Below are 16,929 nucleotides of genomic sequence, written 5' to 3'. Positions count from 1 at the left end.
CACTCATAACTCCCCCATGTGACAGTAGAACTGCCCACATAGGGTTTTTGAGACTGTAATCTTTATGGAAGCAGATTGTCACAGAACTGCTGAGTGGGCTTGAAACACCAACCTTTTGGTTAGCAGCCCAGCACTTAACCATTGCACCACCAGGACTCCTTCTGGATACCTTAGTCATTGTGAAATATTTAGAGAAGACGTAACACCTGGTAGTTTCGGGAGAAAAAAAAAAAGTACCTCCTTGAAAGTGGTCACCTTCAGGTCTGTGCACCTAGCTCTTCAAAGTGTAGCTGTGGTAACTCAGCATGTTGTGATCACAGTATTTTAAAACAGTCCAGAGAAAATATCTGTTTGAAAAAGTGTAAGAATTGAAAATAGATAACAATAATGAGTGATTTCTCTGTTTTTAGTGAGTGGGTAATTTTTCAGGGGTGACTGCAGGGACAGTGTCAGACTTCATTCCTTGGTGTGTTGGAACATCAGACAGCGCACCTCCCTGTCTGCTGACCTGCTGTGTTTTCATAATTGCACCTTGTTATATGAGTTTAAACAAAAAAAAAGAAAGAAAGAAAACCGAACCCATTGCCATCAAATTGATTCTGACTTTTAGCAATCATATGGGGCAGAGTAGAACTGCCCCATAGGGTTACCAAGGAGCAGCTGGTGGATTTGAAATGCCGACCTTTTGGTTAGCAGCCAAGTTTTTAACCACTGCACTGCCAGGTCTCCTAGATGAGTTAGGTGACATCAATTTAAAAAGTTACTGATTTAATAATTAAAAGGTGAAGTTTACAAAGAAAAAAATTATAAAATATTTGATTTAGATGTTTGAGACTTGACGCAATTGCCAAATGTTTTCAGCCATACGCTGTGGCAATAAATTAAACATGTAAAACTGAAGTTAATTGAAACTACTTATATTGAAAATGTTCACCACAAGAACATCGAGGGATGAAAATTCTCGGTTACAGCAAATGACTCTATAGTGTTTCACAAAGGGACAGCGTATTGCCATGAACGTATGACAAAAAAAAAAAAAAGACTAGCTACTGAGGCTGCTTATGTACAACCAACAACCTCATGGGATTTGGTTCCTTGGCTTGGAGGTTTAGGGTCACAGGTTTCCTGGGACATCACAGTTAATCGGCTTAATATTTAGTACTTCTGTTCTACCTCCTAGTTTGTTACGTAGTGCTTGGTTTCCTAAAAGCTTGCAAGTGGCCATCCAAGGCACAACAATTGTTCTGTCTTTGCCGGGACCAATAGAGGAACAGAAGAAAGATATGGAATATGTGGCTAATTGCCTCCAGGAACAACTGCCAGTTTGCCATGAGACCAGAAGAACTGGATGGTGCCCAGCTACCATTACTGAACATTTTGATCAAGGATTCTATAGAAGAATCCTGATCAAAACGGAGAAAATACAGAACAGAATTCCACATTCTCATGGACTCCAGACTTTCTGGAGCCATAGGGGCTGGATGAACCCCTGAAACTATTGCCCTAAGATCCCCTGAAGTCTTCTTAAAACCAAATAATAGTTTAACTGAGCTAGTAAAAAAATGCCTGCCTTGAGCATTATGCTCTTTTAAGAAGTATTTATATGGGATCAAATAGACAATAGCAACTTGAAAGATTAGATAAAAATCTTAGGGGGCAGTGAGTTTATGTTAATTGGGAAGGAACAGCTAGAAAAAGAGGGTGAGAATGGTTGCACACCTCAAGGAATGTAATCAGTGTCACTGAATTGTACATACAAAAACTTGAATTGTTTTATGTCTTGCTGTGTATATTCTCAACAACAAAATAATTTTAAAAAGCCATAAAGAAAGAAAGGATATAATGCAATAAACCTGTGCCAAGTAGGAATGATATTATTTCCTAAAATCCTTATGGGTAAAAGATGTATAATCACATTCCATATCAGTATTCTGCTATTTTTAAGGCAAACATTAGAAGGTACTTAGTGTAAAAAATAATTGCTGTGAAACAGGATCTAATCACGTGTGAGTGTCCTAAAAATGGATAAAACTTTAACACAAGGAATATAAATCTTGAATGTCTGTTTTTACATTTGAATTTTATTTTTAAGTATTTACGGTTTTAAAAATAATTTCACCTGAATAATCATTAAAAATATTGTCCAAATTGTGCGAAAGTAAACCCATTAACTCAAGCATGCCAGACTCAGGGTTTTTCATTGTTAGTAGTAAAAGATACTAATTGAAAATTGAGTCGGCTTTGAAATCAGACTTGGAAACTATCATAATAACTGTATGATGTTGAGAAAACGTTTGATTCTGTTTCTTCCTCTAAAAGATGGAGATAATTATAATATATTAATAACACATCACAGAGCTGTACTAAACGAAATATATAGTAAGAAGCACCTCGCACTGTACCTACTGATTTGGGTGCTCAGTAAAATGCTACTTGCTGTTCTCATTCTGTTCTCCTCCAATTCCAGAGGTAGTAGAGCAATTTCAAACTGAAGGTCCTCTTAAAATTATAGAAACTTAAGTTGGACTTAAGTTGAAACGTAAGTGTGATTCCAACCTGTTCAGTAAAAAATCTCTTCTTTGCCATTCAGAACAGATAAGAGTGAATAAGTCACAAAACTTCTTATAAAAAAAGCCTGTGTTACCAAGGACAAATGCTCTTTTGCCATTGGACTATCACGATAGGAAAGCCTGCCTTGATCGGCATAAGGCAGTGGGTGTCGGGCTATGATCAAAGTCATACTTCTTATGAAGAAGATAAAACCCAGTGCCGTCGAGTCGATTCCGACTCATAGAAGAAGATAGCACAATGCAAGTACACATGCTAAGTCTAAAATTGTACTTTTCCTTCCGTATTTCACTTAGTTTTCGGATAGAAATTCATGGTATCTCTCTCCAATTTAAAATGTGTTTGTATATCTAAGCTCTACCTATTAATGACCACCTTATTGAAAGATAACAGTAAGCCAGATAAAAAAATAGATACTCTAAATGCTATTTATTTGGGGCTTTGAAAACACTGCATGCCATTATTAGGGGCTTGATCTCTTCTTAGTACAATTTGTTTTAGACCAATTTAGGTACTGATTTCCATTCTCTTAGCACATGGAGATCAAAGACTAAAGCCTTCAGTATGAATTACACCTCAGCAGAAAGAAAACAAAAACCCTCACAACCGGACCGGTAAAGAACATCGTGATAAATGGAGAAAATGTTGACATTGTCAAGGATTTCATTTTACTTGAATCCACAATCAACGCCGTGGAAGCAGCAGTCAAGAAATCAAATGACAGATTGCTTTGGGCAAATCTGCTGCAAAAGCCCTCTTTAAACTGTTAAAAAGCAAAGATGTCACTCTGAGGACTAAGGTGTACCCGACCCAGGCCACGGCATTTTCAATTGCTTCATGTGCATGCGAAAGCTGGACAGTGAATAAGGAAGACCGAAGAAGAATTGATGCCTTTGAATTATGGTGCTGGTGAAGGATACTGAGTATAACCATGGACTGCCAGAAGAATGAACAAATCTGTCTTAGAAAAAGTACAGCCAGAATGCTCCCTAAAAGCGAGGATAGCAAGACTTAGTCTGACCTAATCTGGATGTGTTATCAGGAGGGACTAGCCCCTGGAGAAGGCCATCATAGTTGGTAAAGTAGAGGGTCAGTGAAAAAAAGTAATGCTCTCAATGAGATGAATTGACACAGTGGCTATAACAATGGGCTCAAACGTAGCAACGGTTGTGAGGATGGCACCAGACTGGGCAGTGTTTCATTCTGTTGTGCCCAGGGTCGCTGTGTGTCAGAATTGACTCCATGGCACTTAACAACAGCAACAACAACAGCACATTCTACCCACCAGGTAGCTCAGGAGGAACAGGGTACTGGGTATCTCTTCTGAGATTAGTCTACAAAGAAATATTTCTTGTATCTGAGCAAGCTGTACCTGAGTCTGAAAATAATGTAAGTATGTGGCCAAAGGAAGCAAAGAAATTTATTTAAATTTATTTTATTCTTGAAGTCTGCAGCATACTTCCTGCTGCTTATAAATCTTGGCCCTTGAGCTCTCGAATGTTTGGATTTTGAGGATATTTTAGAAGTATAGTGTTTGCTGGCATTATTTCTTCTTCCGTTTATCTCCGTGGAGGAGAAATGGCAAGGTTAATTCACCGGTGCCTGGGAGAATTCCTTTTCAAACCCAGCATTGTTTTAATAAAATAGCAGGTAATCCCTGGAGCCGACTCTGGAGTCCCCCGTCCTCTTCGCTGACTTGAGGATGAGGCTCAAGTTGGCCCCTGTAAAGGAGGGTACCCACCAAAGGGCCCCTAGGGGCAGCCACGGAGACACCTCCTCAGCGTGAGCCTTGGCCTCCCTTTTGCATCTTACACAGCAGACCTCAGTACGGGAGCCATGCTCCCTCAAGTGCCAAAGAAGCTTCTCTTGAGGCTGACATGCTTGTGCTCTGGTTTATTTGTTGTTTTAATTCAGAAGCAGATCTACAAATCATAACTGGGAGAAAGCTTCATATTCTGAAATATTAGGAAAAAAACAAAACTGAATTGTATTAGGAAAACTAAACTATGGAGAAAAGAGTTACCTGTGCAATGACACAGTATACAATTTCACCAAACTGATGTTACCTTGAGTAATTCCTATACCTTTAACTGTAGCTATTTCATGAGGCTTGAAGCTTTATTTTTTGAAGCAAATGGTATTTTAATGTATTATTAAAGCCAATTTCTGATAAATTGTTTATTCAAATAGGAATTGAAGTCCTGATTTTTATCTGCTTAAAGAGACATCTTCTAAGTGTGATAAATCATATATGAAGGGTGAATGAATATTCCAGTACAATCTGCCCTCCTCTGCTAAGAATTCAGGCATGTAATATTTAGGTCCTGCTAAGGTTTCTTGGAAGTAACTCAGAGCCTTACCCTCTTTCTGATCCTGATTTCCCACTCAGCTATTGTGGCATCTGTGTTCTGGCTCATGAAAGGACCGCCTGTGCCCAGTCAGCTTGAAGTTTCAGTTTAGAGGTGCAAGTAACTCCTTCCTAAAGGGCAAGAAAGAAAGAATGGGAGAAGAAAATCTCTTAGTTTTCACCTTTTAATTAGGTATTCAGGTATTCAGCAGTTGGTGGATTCTGACTTGCTCAGCTGCTAACTGAGAGGTTGGAGGTTTGAGTCCTACCCAGTGGCACCTTGGAGGAAAGTTCTGGCAACCTACCTCTGATAAATCAGCCGTTGGAAAGCCTGTGGAGTGCAGTGCTACGTGGACACACGTGGGGTCGTGACGAGAAGGGCGTCCAGAGTCAGCTGGCGGCAGCTCGGTCGCTGGTTAGCCTGAGACGGTCCAAATGTGCCTGCTTGGTTGTTGTCAGGTGCCATCTAGTTGATTTCAACTCACAGGGACCCCGCGTGACAAAGCAGAACTTCCCCATAGTGTTCCCTAGGCTGTAATCTTTACAGAAGCGGATCACCAGACCTTTCTTCTGAGGTGCCTCTGTGTGGGTTCAAAGCACCAAACTTTTCAATAGCAGTTGAGTGCTTACCCGTTGTGCCACCAGGGCTCCTCTTACCTGCTTTACACATACCAAAATTCTGTTTTTTTAAGCATGTAGACACGACCTTTTGAAGCATGCATCCATTCAGGGTGGTGATACGTGGAATAGCCACCCCATTACCTGTAAGCCTCTCACTTGATGACTCAGTGAATTGAGTCCCCACTTTGTGACTGTCTCAAAGACACTGTGATTAGTGCCATTGGGTTGCCTCTTCTCGTCACTCTCAGAAACTGGGCAAGGGCCTTCCTGTCATTACGTACCTCAAAATGCTACACACGTGTTCTGCCTTCTTAATTCCAGAGCTTTTAGAGGTCATCGGCTTAAATAAAAAAGAAAGTTTTTAATTGAAGGAAAAAATGGCCTGTTCTCAGGAAAGACTCGGGTTTTTACTACAAAGACTAGTTAATTTTCACTTGGTGACTAAGTCCCAATCCAGGCGTCTTGCATGTCACCGGACATGAGTGAGCATGTGGGGTCCCTTCAGGTCGGGCAGAGCATCTCATCACATACAGAGGTGCTGCTTCTGCCAGCACAGTCACTGAGTGACCTTCCCTAGACTGAACTGGAAAACGCGACAGATGGCAATTAGGAAATCAGCTAAAGTGTCTCTAAACCATTAAAATGAAATGATTGAAAAGGAAAATAGAACCCGTTTATTAATTCATGTAACAAATTCTCTGCCTTTTTCAAAGAATCTGAGCTCTGGAGGAGCCTTTTACCTCTAATGATATTTCTAGATCAGTGTTTTTAGAAATTCTCAGGATATTTTGTTCTGTTCTTGGAATATTTATTTGATAGGCAATGTCTTACATTTGAATTGCAAATAATCACACAACTCCCAGATGGAACAGTTGCCCAGGAAGTTGGAGGGCCTCTTTGTCCATGCAGCGGGGTAGAGTAGTAGCTACTCAGATGTGGATGAGAGGACCGGACATCCCTCGCTACCACGGTCCCTGCACCCGTTCATAAGATCCAGGTCACCCACAGGAATGCCAGCCACTCCTTCGAAGGTGGTGGTATCTTCTCTCCTTCTTTGAACTGTAGATACCCTTGAGATGAAATTTTCACCAAAGTAATGTAAATTAGCTGTCATATTGCTTTAAAAATATTGGTAGCGTGTTTGGGGGCAGGAGACAGCTCCAGCGCCAGCCTCCACCCACTCTTCCCACCTGCCCTCACTGAGGTGAATGTAAGGACTATCCACCCAGCTATGAAAACTAGAAACCTTGATACAATGCCTGATTTCATGGGCCCCTTACTCATTACCATCAATAAGCCCTGTGGGTCACACCTTCACATTTTGTCTGAAATATCCACTTTTCTCCAACTCCCCTGCCACAATCCACATCCAAGCCTATAAACTCAACAGTCAGATAATCTCCAAATGGGTCTCCCCGCTCTAGCTTCCAATTTGCCTCATCACACTGATACCACAATGTCAGGATTGTAAAATTATAGATCAAATTATATCTCCATAAACTAAAGTAAAATTCAAGGTCCTAACGGTGATGTCCATGGCCGAGTGATCTGTCCGTTTCCTGCCCTTCCACCTCACCCTGTAGTCACGTGCCTTCCCTCTGTACCTGGTGAGCCTGCTGTTTTCCTCCTCAGCCTTGGCCAGGCAGTCCCCTCCGCCCAAATGCTTCTCTCCCTGCTCTTTGCATGGCTGCTTCCTTTTCAATCATCAGGACACGTCCTTCCCAGAGAGGCCTCCCTGACCACCTTCCAAAGTAAGGTCACAGATTATTCTCTGTCCCTGAGCCTGTATCTTATACTCCAGACACTTACCATAATCTGCGGTTATCCTCTCTGTTGCATGTTCAGTTGTGGGTTATCTGTCTCCTTACTGGACTGTAACCCCCATGAGAGACAGGATCATGTCTGTCTTGTTCTCTGTTGTAGCTCAGAATGCAGCAAACTTATTTAATATTACATATAAGCCCCTTAATCTTATATATACTACTACTCTGGAGCCCTGGTGGCACAGTTGTTAAGAGCCATGGCTGCTAACCAAATGGTCAGCAGTTCGAATTTGAATCCACCAGGCACTCCTTGGAAACCCTATGGGGCAGTTCTACTCTGTCCTAAAGGGTTGCTATGAGATGGAGTTGATTTGATGGCAACAGGTTTGGTTTTTGGTTTTTAATAGTACCCAGACATTTACTGGGTTAGTTAATTAATTAGGCACTCACTGGCTAACGTGAATGCTTGCACAAAGCAAAGCAGATTGTAAAACCAAAGCAGCAAAGCACTAGGGTGAGACGATGACAAAAGCTATGAGCCAAGACTGGCTGCAGACCGGTGTGCCCCCCAGACCACTGGGTCATCAGCTGGGCAGGGAGCCCAGGTGCGGGGTTGTGGGCTCGTGAGCTGGCGCTGGTGGAACTGCCTCTGCGCTGCAGCTTGGCTGGGGCCGGGGGGCGGGGCGGAGCTCTGAATATCTGTGGTCACACACAGTCTCCTTTGCCTCTCAACTCCTTGGAATCTCATAGCCTCCTTTTATACAGCTGTCTGTAACTGGGAGTCCCTGGGTGCGCAAATGGTTAACACGCTCGGCTGCTAACCACTGAGAGGCTAGAGGTTGGGGCCCATCCAGAGGCACCTCAGGAAAAAGGCCCGACGATCTCCTTCCGAGCAATCAGCCGTTGAACACTCGGTGAAGTACAGTTCTACTCTGGCACTCGAGGGGTCGCCATGAGTCAGAGTCGACTCCAGGGCAACCGGTTTTTGTTTTCTGTAAATGATCTCTTTTCCCTGAGGGGGTGCAAACTCTCCGGGGGCCACAGCTGACCGCCTTGCCCCGCTGTGGGGCTGGCAGAGGTTGAGAGCAGAGCCCACCCTGGTGAAGACTGGACGAGTGGAAGGCGGGGTGGAAGGCGGGGGTGATAGCTGTTTATTCCAAAGCAGCTCCAGCTGAGCAGCCTTTCGATATTGTAACGACAAAGCTGGGACTGTTGTTTACATCGGAGTCCATCACCAGGAATGAGTTCTGCTCTTTCAGGAAAACCCGAGCCAAGGAAGGACTCGTGTGCCCTCAGATGCTGCTTTTGTCCCCTCTGTCTGAGTCCTGTGTTCTGGAGGGAGCCCCAGCGTGTGCCACTTGGAAGAACTAAGCATAGCTGGTCCCTAGAGGAGAAAATGGCCAGTAATGATCACCGTAACCACAACCTGAGCAGATGATATGGGTGTGTGTGTGAGTGTGTGCACTCATGCAAGCCTGTGTGTGCTGTTCTGATGCTGATTGTGTTTTATGGTGTCCCATTTAGTGCCTTTTTAAAAACATTCTTAAAAGAAAACCCTTTAAAATGAATGGTCGATCCAGTTTAGCTAAGCTCTGTTGTTGCTCATTTTCCTTTCAAATGATGGTTCCAAAGAGTCTTAAACCAGCTGCAGTCTCTAACTCGGGATTTAACTTGGGAGGGTTTTAAAATGACTGCTGCAGCGCCCCTTTGAGACTGATTAAATCGGAACCCTGTGGTGGCGGTGGGCGGGGTGGTAACAGGACTCTTGTTTTAAAGCTCCTGGGTTCTGTGGCCCTGGGTGCCAGCCTCTAAGCCGCAGTCCTCTGGCTTGCTGTCAGCTAATCAGTGTGTCCTTACCAGCCATTATTACAGACTGTCATACTCTGTAGGTGGCAGTTAAAGCCTCCGCCTGCATACTTACCCAAATGAAAAGAGGGAACTATTTAAACCGTTTTTGTAAGTCTGAGGAATTAATCTTTCTAAAACAAGTCTAGCAGTAGAATAAAATATTTGCATTATCTGTCAAATGCCATGATATCAGGTGTACATAATATACGTGGCTCCACCTGACAAGTCCAACTTCCTTCACTGCCTTTTGCTTTCTTGGGGAACACTGTGCCTAGCATTTATCTTTTTCAGTGAATCACAACACTCACCTTTTCCTTCCTCTAGATCTTCCCTTGAGATGAACCCATTCTCTTAACATACGTTGTTAACTCTCCATAGTAAACAACTGATGAGACTTGAGAAGATGCTCCCTTTGCCTACCAGACCTTTTGGCTCCTCATGTGTGACTTTGATTCACCCCCATAAAAACGATTTTAAAAGCTCATAGAAGAGGCAAACAGGCTCAGATGTGTGCAAAGGTATTGAAAGCTTGATTGAAACCTAAAGAAGATTTCAGAGAGAATGTCTTTCAATACATTTTCCAATTCAAGGAGTCTGCCTAGGATATGACCCAAAATATTTTAAATTTTGCCTGTTCAGCTGAGCCATTGTGTAGAGTTGGCTTCTCAGTAGTTTGCAAACATCAGCCAGTGCATGGGCCTTAGGCTGGCTGCTCCAGAATCACCAAGGGATGCTTTTCGGGAATACAGATCCCCTGGGATCCACACCCAGGAATTCTGATATAGTAAGTGTGGGGTGGAGCTTGACAGACTGTACTCTTAAAGTTCCCAGGTAATTCGATGACTTACTCCAATCCAGACGAAATCTTATTGTGCTTGGGGGCAAAGAGAAATGGATGCTTGGGCTCTCCCAAAAGTAATTTATTGTGCCTTCTTAGTCCAAAATTGAGTATGTCTGATTCTAACGTGGTGATTTGGAGTGGTTAGGGCTGGAGCCGGGAGAGATGGCAGCTGTGGACTGATGGTGGAGAGGCAGCTTGTGTTTAGGTCTTCATCCTCATCTTGAGACTAGGCTGCCCCTGTGCCAGTTGGTCCCATAGCACTTGGAGCCTCATCACATGACATGAGAGATGATGCTCCTTTGCTGATTCTGAAACCAAGAACTCTTTTAAAATATCATTAATTTTATTTTTGTTATTGAGAATATTCATAGCAAAACATACAAATTCAACAATTTCTTCATGTACACTTCAGTGACATTGATTACGTTCTTTGAGTTGTGCAGCCATTCTCACCCTCCTTTTCTGAGTTGTTCCTCCGCATTAACATAAACTCACTGCCCCCTAAGTTTCCTATCTAATCTTTCGAGGAAATGTTGATTTCCTCCACGTAGATAGGTCTGAAAAGAGCATAATGCTCAAGGCAGACATTCTTTACTAGTTAAGCTAAACTATTGTTCAGATTTAAGAAGACTTCAGGGTGTATTTATGATTTAAGGTTTAAAGATTATCTCAGGACAAAAGTTTCAGGTGTTCATTCAGCCTCCGTGACTCCAGAAACTCTGGATTTCATGAGAATTTGAAATTCTGTTCTGCATTTTCTTCTTTTTGACCATGATTCTTCTATAGAATCTTTGTGAAACCAAGAAACTTTTTTAAAAGGCTTACGTTTCTTAAAATGGGTTTTAGATTTTTACATGGACAGTCATCATATGTAATATTTTATTTGACTTTTTAAACTGTAAAGGGTTCACTTTTTCTGTGATTTCTAAGATTGCTCAGGAACCAGAGGAGTCAAGTCTTTATTTATAGTTATTCTGTCTTTCCTTAAGGCCAGAATCAAGCTGACTCCAACACAGGAAATGATTATAGCTCTAGTGAGCAAGCTGCTTGTTAGTGAATAGGTGAGGTGGAGTCGGTGCTCTTCCAGAGCTTCAGTGTTTATCCTTGACCAGACACTGTGCAGGGGAAGCCTGCAAGTCAACCATGGCTGGCCTGGCCCTGTCAGGACAGGCGGAGCTCAGAATCTAACCTTTCTCTTCCTCAGTTTGGCAGTTTTAGAATGCTTTTCTAACAGAGGGCCCCAGGGATTCTGGTACAAAAGTATTGACAACCCTGAACCACAGTAGTGTGTTTACAAAAATCTAGCCCGCCCAAGAGAGGTCAGGGAGATGCATTTTCTAACCTCAAGAGGCTTCTGACCAGAGGTTTCTGTTTGATTTAATCTACATCCGTAGCAATTCTATAATTGGATAACAAGTCATTTATGAAAGTTACAAGTGTGTTTGTAACAGTGGTGACTCAGGGAGCCCTAGCTGTGTTTTCCCTTTGTCTGTTTTCAAGTACAGTGACCAAAGGTTTTGACCAAACTTCCTGCCTCAAGGAAGATGTCTGATGTGTTGCTCACCTGTTGCAGGGGTCTTTAAGTAGCACACGCTGGAAGAGCAGCATGTGTGTGTGTGTGGAGGGGATGTGGGTGTCACAGTAGTAGCTTCACTGGGCTTACCCTGGAAGGAATTCTGCAGGGGGTGGCTGGGGCTGATTTTTCTAAAGTACAGCACCAGGCTTTTCTTCCATGGCACCGTTGGGTGGACTTGAACCTCCAACCTTTCCATTAGCGGCCAAACACATTAACCATTTGCACTACCCAGGGATTCCCGTGGGGTCCAAAGGGGTGTTTTTCTCAGGTGAGATGGTAAGCCATATGTGTCAATAACTCAGGAGAAAGGGATACTTCCCTGACACAAGAGGGAGGGGACTGGCTGGGACTTTCCTTACTCAGTGTCCAGAGCAGAGGTACACAGTACCATGTGCTAGCCACAGGTGCAAAAGGGGCAGGGAGGCTGAATGCTGACGGATGAGGAGGTGGGGTCGGTGTCTAGTGAACCTGAGGAGGCTGAGGCAGTGGGGTCAGTGTCTGGTGAGCCTGAGGAGGTGGGGTCGGTGTCTAGTGAGCCTGAGGAGGTGGGATCGGTGTCTGGTGAGCCTGAGGAGGTGGGGTCGGTGTCTGGTGAGCCTGAGGAGGTGGGGTCGGTGTCTGGTGAGCCTGAGGAGGCTGAGGCTGTGGGGTCAGTGTCTGGTGAGCCTGAGGAGGCTGAGGAGGTGGGGTCAGTGTCTGGTGAGCCTGAGGAGGCTGAGGAGGTGGGGTCGGTGTCTGGTGAGCCTGAGGAGGCTGAGGAGGTGGGGTCGGTGTCTGGTGAGCCTGAGGAGGCTGAAGCGGTGGGGTCAGTGTCTGGTGAACCTGAGGAGATGGGGTCAGTGTCTGGTGAGCCTGAGGAGGTAGGGTCAGTGTCTGGTGAGCCTGAGGAGGCTGAGGAGGTGGGGTCAGTGTCTGGTGAGCCTGAGGAGGCTGAGGAGGTGGGGTCAGTGTCTAGTGAGCCTGAGGAGATGGGGTCAGTGTCTGGTGAGCCTGAGGAGGTGGGGTCAGTATCTGATGAGCCTGAGAAGTTAGGGTCCCTGTCTGGTGAGCCTGAGGAGGTGGGGTCGGTGTCTGGTGAGCCTGAGGAGGTGGGGTCGGTGTCTGGTGAGCCTGAGGAGGTGGGGTCGGTGTCTGGTGAGCCTGAGGAGGTGGGGTCGGTGTCTGGTGAGCCTGAGGAGGTGGGGTCGGTGTCTGGTGAGGCTGAGGAGGAGGTGTCAGTGCTGGGTGAGCAAGAGGAAGTTGAGACAGTGCTGTGATCTCCAGGAGAGGAAGAGTAAGGGAGCTTGGGAGACAAGGTGGAATTGCTAGCACACCCAGCCCCCACTCGCCTTCCTTTCAAACACCTCTCAGAGCCTTTGTCTGGTGGCTCCCTCCAAGAATGCTCATCCCGGGGATTGTCACGTGGCTGGCTCCTTTGTGACCTTCAGATCTCAGTGTCAATGTCACCTCCTCAAGAGGCTCTCCCTGACCTCAGAATCTGGATAAGCCACCCAGCTGCTTATAGTCACATCCCCCTCTTTTAATTCTCTGCAGAGCATTTGGCACTATATGAGGTTTTGTGCCTTAGTTTTTTGTTTACACAATTATTGCTCTATCTGTCGCTAGAGATACTAGCACACAGTAGGCCCTGAACAGATAGAAAAATCTTATGGAATAAACATGAGACATTCCTGCAATTGCCGTTGTTCTTAGTTGCCTTCAAGTCAGCCCCCAACTTATGGTGACCCCACGTATAACAGAACAATCTGGGCCTATGCTATCCGCATCCTCAGTTGATCAGACCATCGTGATCCATAGGGTTTTCATTGGCTGATTATTGGAAGTAGATCGCCGGGCCTTTCTTCCTAGTCTGTTTAATCTGGAAGCTCTACTGAAACCTGTTCAGCATCACAGCAACACACATGCCCCCGCTGACAGACGGGTAATGGCAGCGCATGAGGTGCACTGGCCAGGAATCGATCCTGGGTCTCCAACATGGAAATTGAGAAAATTCTACCACTGAACCACCTTCTCTCTCTGCCTTACACACACACACAGCCTGTGTCTCAAACTTCTAAGCAGCAGTAAAACTCCTAGGAACGAGACCTTCACTCCTGTGTGTTACATTTATTCAGTATGATCAAGCCATACACAGGAGACATGTACACAGTATTGGCAAAGTGAAAGCCATTATTGCTTATAGAAAGCAAATGGTAAACCATAGGAACTCATGGTGAACTGATTAGTTTACTCATGGTAAACTGATCCTGCCCCCCTACATTTTGTAGGAGAGGAACCTGCTTACATCTCAAAGGTGGAGCCCCAACTTACCCTTTCCCCAAATTACTCACGGCCACATTTACGTCACTCGACAGGCATGCCATGGTTCCAGTCAAATACTGTGCTCATGTCGCTGCTGCCTCTGGTCCCCACCACGCTAGCCACACAGCTCCATCACATTGCCTAGGGGGCCTGCATGACTCCTGTGGCTGCTCTGCTCTGCCCTGCTGCTGGGCCTTGCTGCGCCTCACATTACCAGCTCTGCTGCTGTGTTCTTCTAGGCCATTTGCTGCCGGCTCTGCCCTGCAATAGAAATACCCCTGCACAGAATCACCGGAGCCTCCGCAAGTGACCCCTGCATGAGGATGCTCAGCTTTTTTGGCTTCCTCTTGCCTGGGGATGCCCAACTTCTCTCCATGTCCAACTAGCACACCACAGCCATATTCCTTCGCAGACCAACAACCCCACCATCTCTCTCCGTCCTCAGCGTGACAGCCCTTGACTGGTATTACAGCTCTTTACCTGGGTCTGAGAGGTTCTCGGTGCAGGGATGCTGGGTCCAAAGGATGTGCTCCACTCCAGGCTCCTGATGATCGTGTGGTCCCCCAAAACCTTTGTCAGCCTGCTACTAATACAGGCAATCTCAAGGCCTGACCCTGCCAGTAGGAGCACAAACTAACCAATCCCATGGGTGGACTGAAAGGCACTCAGTCCTACTGGGTGCATTACAAGCTGATTATGCAGCTAGTAAAACAACCAATGCCTGCAATCTGCTTATGCAGATAGTAAGGAGACCAATCTATTGCAAGATTGCAGCCTGACCAGTCATTTTGGGAGGATTACAAACCTAGAGCCTGAAAGGCCGTATAAGAGAAACTCATTGCACGAGAACGACCAAGGCCCCCTGACCTGGGGGTAAATCTTTATGTATGTGAGGAGTGGGGATACTGCAGCCAGCTGAAGTCATCAGGGCTCTGTATCCTGGAAAACAGGAGGACTCAGTCCTCAAGGCCCTGCAGCCACTTACTTGCCCACCTTCCTCCAGTGACTGTGGCGATAGTAAAGTTTCACACCACATCTGTGAATATGATGTAAGTGTCTAAACCAGGTTTACTGAGAAAGAGACTTTAAGATGGGAAAATGGAGAGGACAGGCTCTAGTCTTTAGACCTTAAATAGATCTCTGGGCACTGTAGCGAGATCAGTCATCACCAAGGCTGGAGATGTGTAGTGTGTTGGCCTGGGGCCATGTAAAAACAGCCACATGCATCTAAATCAGACTTCTTTTGTCTTAAGGGGATGGCTTATGTCTATGAATCCTTTAAAATATGCTAACCTTTCCACGGAAAAAGTCTAATGATCCAGTAAAATTCTCTATTTATTCTTTTAAAGCAAAACAAATACATAAAAACACCTTAGACCCTGGTTTAAAATAATACGTGGAAATAAATGTATGTGCTGGTACACATGTTTCTTACCTGAACTTGTAATGGGAGTCCTGGGATGCCATATTGCCCAGGATAGAACCATTAGATTGTTCTTTAAAAGGTTACGATAGGAAGTGACTACATTTTTAGCTAAGTGATCCGAGAACTCTCATCCTCCCACTGTCAGGAAATACTAAAATAGTGAACAAAGGTAAACTTCAGAAAGAAAAGGGATTTCCTGAGCACTGATTGGGCCATTCTTGTGGTTAAAGCATGGTTAGTTTTATCAGAACCTCCTATCACCTTGATGACAAATTACAAATCTGAAGACCCAAACCCAAATTGATCAAAGCCAAGATTGTTAATAGATGTTTCAGACAGTTTCTTCTGTGTTTAAAAAAATGAGAATCTATAGAGAAGATGACATGTTATTAGGGATGACATTTTTCCTGTTTACTTCTTTTCTTGTTTATTTCAAAGTTATGGGGACTTGGAACTACCCAAGCCCTGGTGAGGCTTAAATGGTTGTCTGCCTTTTTGCTCCTGATTTGTGAAAAGTTGACCTCCATGACTGGCCCATAAATTACAAACCAAGTAATCTGCTGGGTGGAGAGCCAGAGTTCTGGACTAAAGTATTTTCTGTTTTTCGTTTATTTAGACTGGAGGAGAAAAAATAGATTCAGAGGAGGCATTGATATATGAAGATGATTCAGATGGAGGCAATGGTGTTGAAGGCGACTTGGAAGAAAGCACAAGATTAAAATTGTTCCGTAGGCTTGCCTCTGTAGCTTCGAAGCTGAAGGAGTTTATTGGCAACATGATAACCACTGCTGGGAAAGTTGTGGTGACGATTCTACTTGGTTCATCAGGTGAGTGTTCCCAGTAAAAGGGTGAGCAGAGTAAAAGCACAAGTAGGTAGGGATTTGGCAAATAATGAAAGAAATGGTTGAAGAGAAAATTAAAAAGGAAACAACTGGCACCCAAATAGTGACTGAGATCTTGTGAAGCTGGCCTCATTTACAAACCAGCAAAAAAAATAATATTTTTTTCTGCTGAGTTGTAGTTTTGATGTTTATAGATGGTTTTTGTTAACCTCTTTGAAGCAATCCTTTTCCATATCTCAATGACCTCGCTTTCTACTTTTAGACTAGGATAGCAACTATTCTTCTTCCTTAGGTCCTCTGAATGGGAACCTCTGCCATTTAGCAGTTTGTGTGTATTGATAGTGACCTCCACATGTGCATTCTAAAGGCCTATGTTTACGTTGTGTTCATCTTAATTTAATTCTCCAGGATATAATGTTTTTCTTCCTAAGTTAGATTGTAATCTTCCAGTGCAGACACTCACTTCCTCTAAATTTTGGCCAAGGACGGCTTATTCCATAGTCATGTTATCTTGATCTTCTACCTCCTGCTTCCATTGCACTTTTCACTGGTGCTTCTGAGCTGACTGTAAAACTTATTAGAGGAGACTTACCCAAAGTTCCTAGCTGAAATTTCACAAGATGAAACAGCTTAACTGGTTTTTAATAACAAAAAAAGAGGAAAAGAAAATAGAATTTCTCAAAAAATATAACAACTATTTTAGTGAGAAATCACATCAAAATGCCCAATAAAATTCTTTTAAATGCCTGTAGTCACCTCATTTTACATTGCACCTTTTGGTGATAGGCAAATCAAA

General features: G+C 44.1%; 2 protein-coding genes across 2 annotated transcripts in view; one reads left to right on the top strand and one right to left on the bottom strand.

The window, feature by feature from the left end:
* Positions 1–16,929, top strand: part of PIEZO2 (piezo type mechanosensitive ion channel component 2) — a 656,646-nt gene that overhangs the window by 413,540 nt on the left and 226,177 nt on the right. Inside the window, exon 6 of the mRNA XM_064294736.1 lies at positions 15,908–16,118. Within this exon, the coding sequence (XP_064150806.1) occupies positions 15,908–16,118 (211 nt within the window). The remainder of the gene's footprint in view (positions 1–15,907; positions 16,119–16,929) is intronic.
* Positions 11,948–15,332, bottom strand: LOC135232733 (clumping factor B-like). The gene is made up of 4 exons (XM_064293471.1): positions 15,301–15,332; positions 14,851–14,901; positions 13,977–14,126; positions 11,948–12,976 (listed from the first exon to the last, which is right to left on the bottom strand). The coding sequence occupies exons 1-4, from the start codon at positions 15,330–15,332 to the stop codon at positions 11,959–11,961; spliced, it is 1,251 nt and encodes a 416-aa protein (XP_064149541.1). The 3' UTR covers positions 11,948–11,958.

The sequence above is a fragment of the Loxodonta africana genome, chromosome 11, assembly GCF_030014295.1.
Source record: "Loxodonta africana isolate mLoxAfr1 chromosome 11, mLoxAfr1.hap2, whole genome shotgun sequence".
Classification (NCBI taxonomy): domain Eukaryota; kingdom Metazoa; phylum Chordata; class Mammalia; order Proboscidea; family Elephantidae; genus Loxodonta; species Loxodonta africana.
This window is presented reverse-complemented; position numbering and strand designations above follow the sequence as displayed.

Coding starts and splice junctions, on each gene's coding strand:
- LOC135232733 (XM_064293471.1), bottom strand. CDS start 15,332: ATGGCATCCCAGGACTCCCATTACAAGTTCAG. Junction 14,127..14,850: donor CACTGGAGGAAGGTGGGCAA/GTAAGTGGCTGC, acceptor TTTCTATTGCAG/GGCAGAGCCGGCAGCAAATG. Junction 12,977..13,976: donor GGAGCTGTGTGGCTAGCGTG/GTGGGGACCAGA, acceptor AAGGTCACAAAG/GAGCCAGCCACGTGACAATC.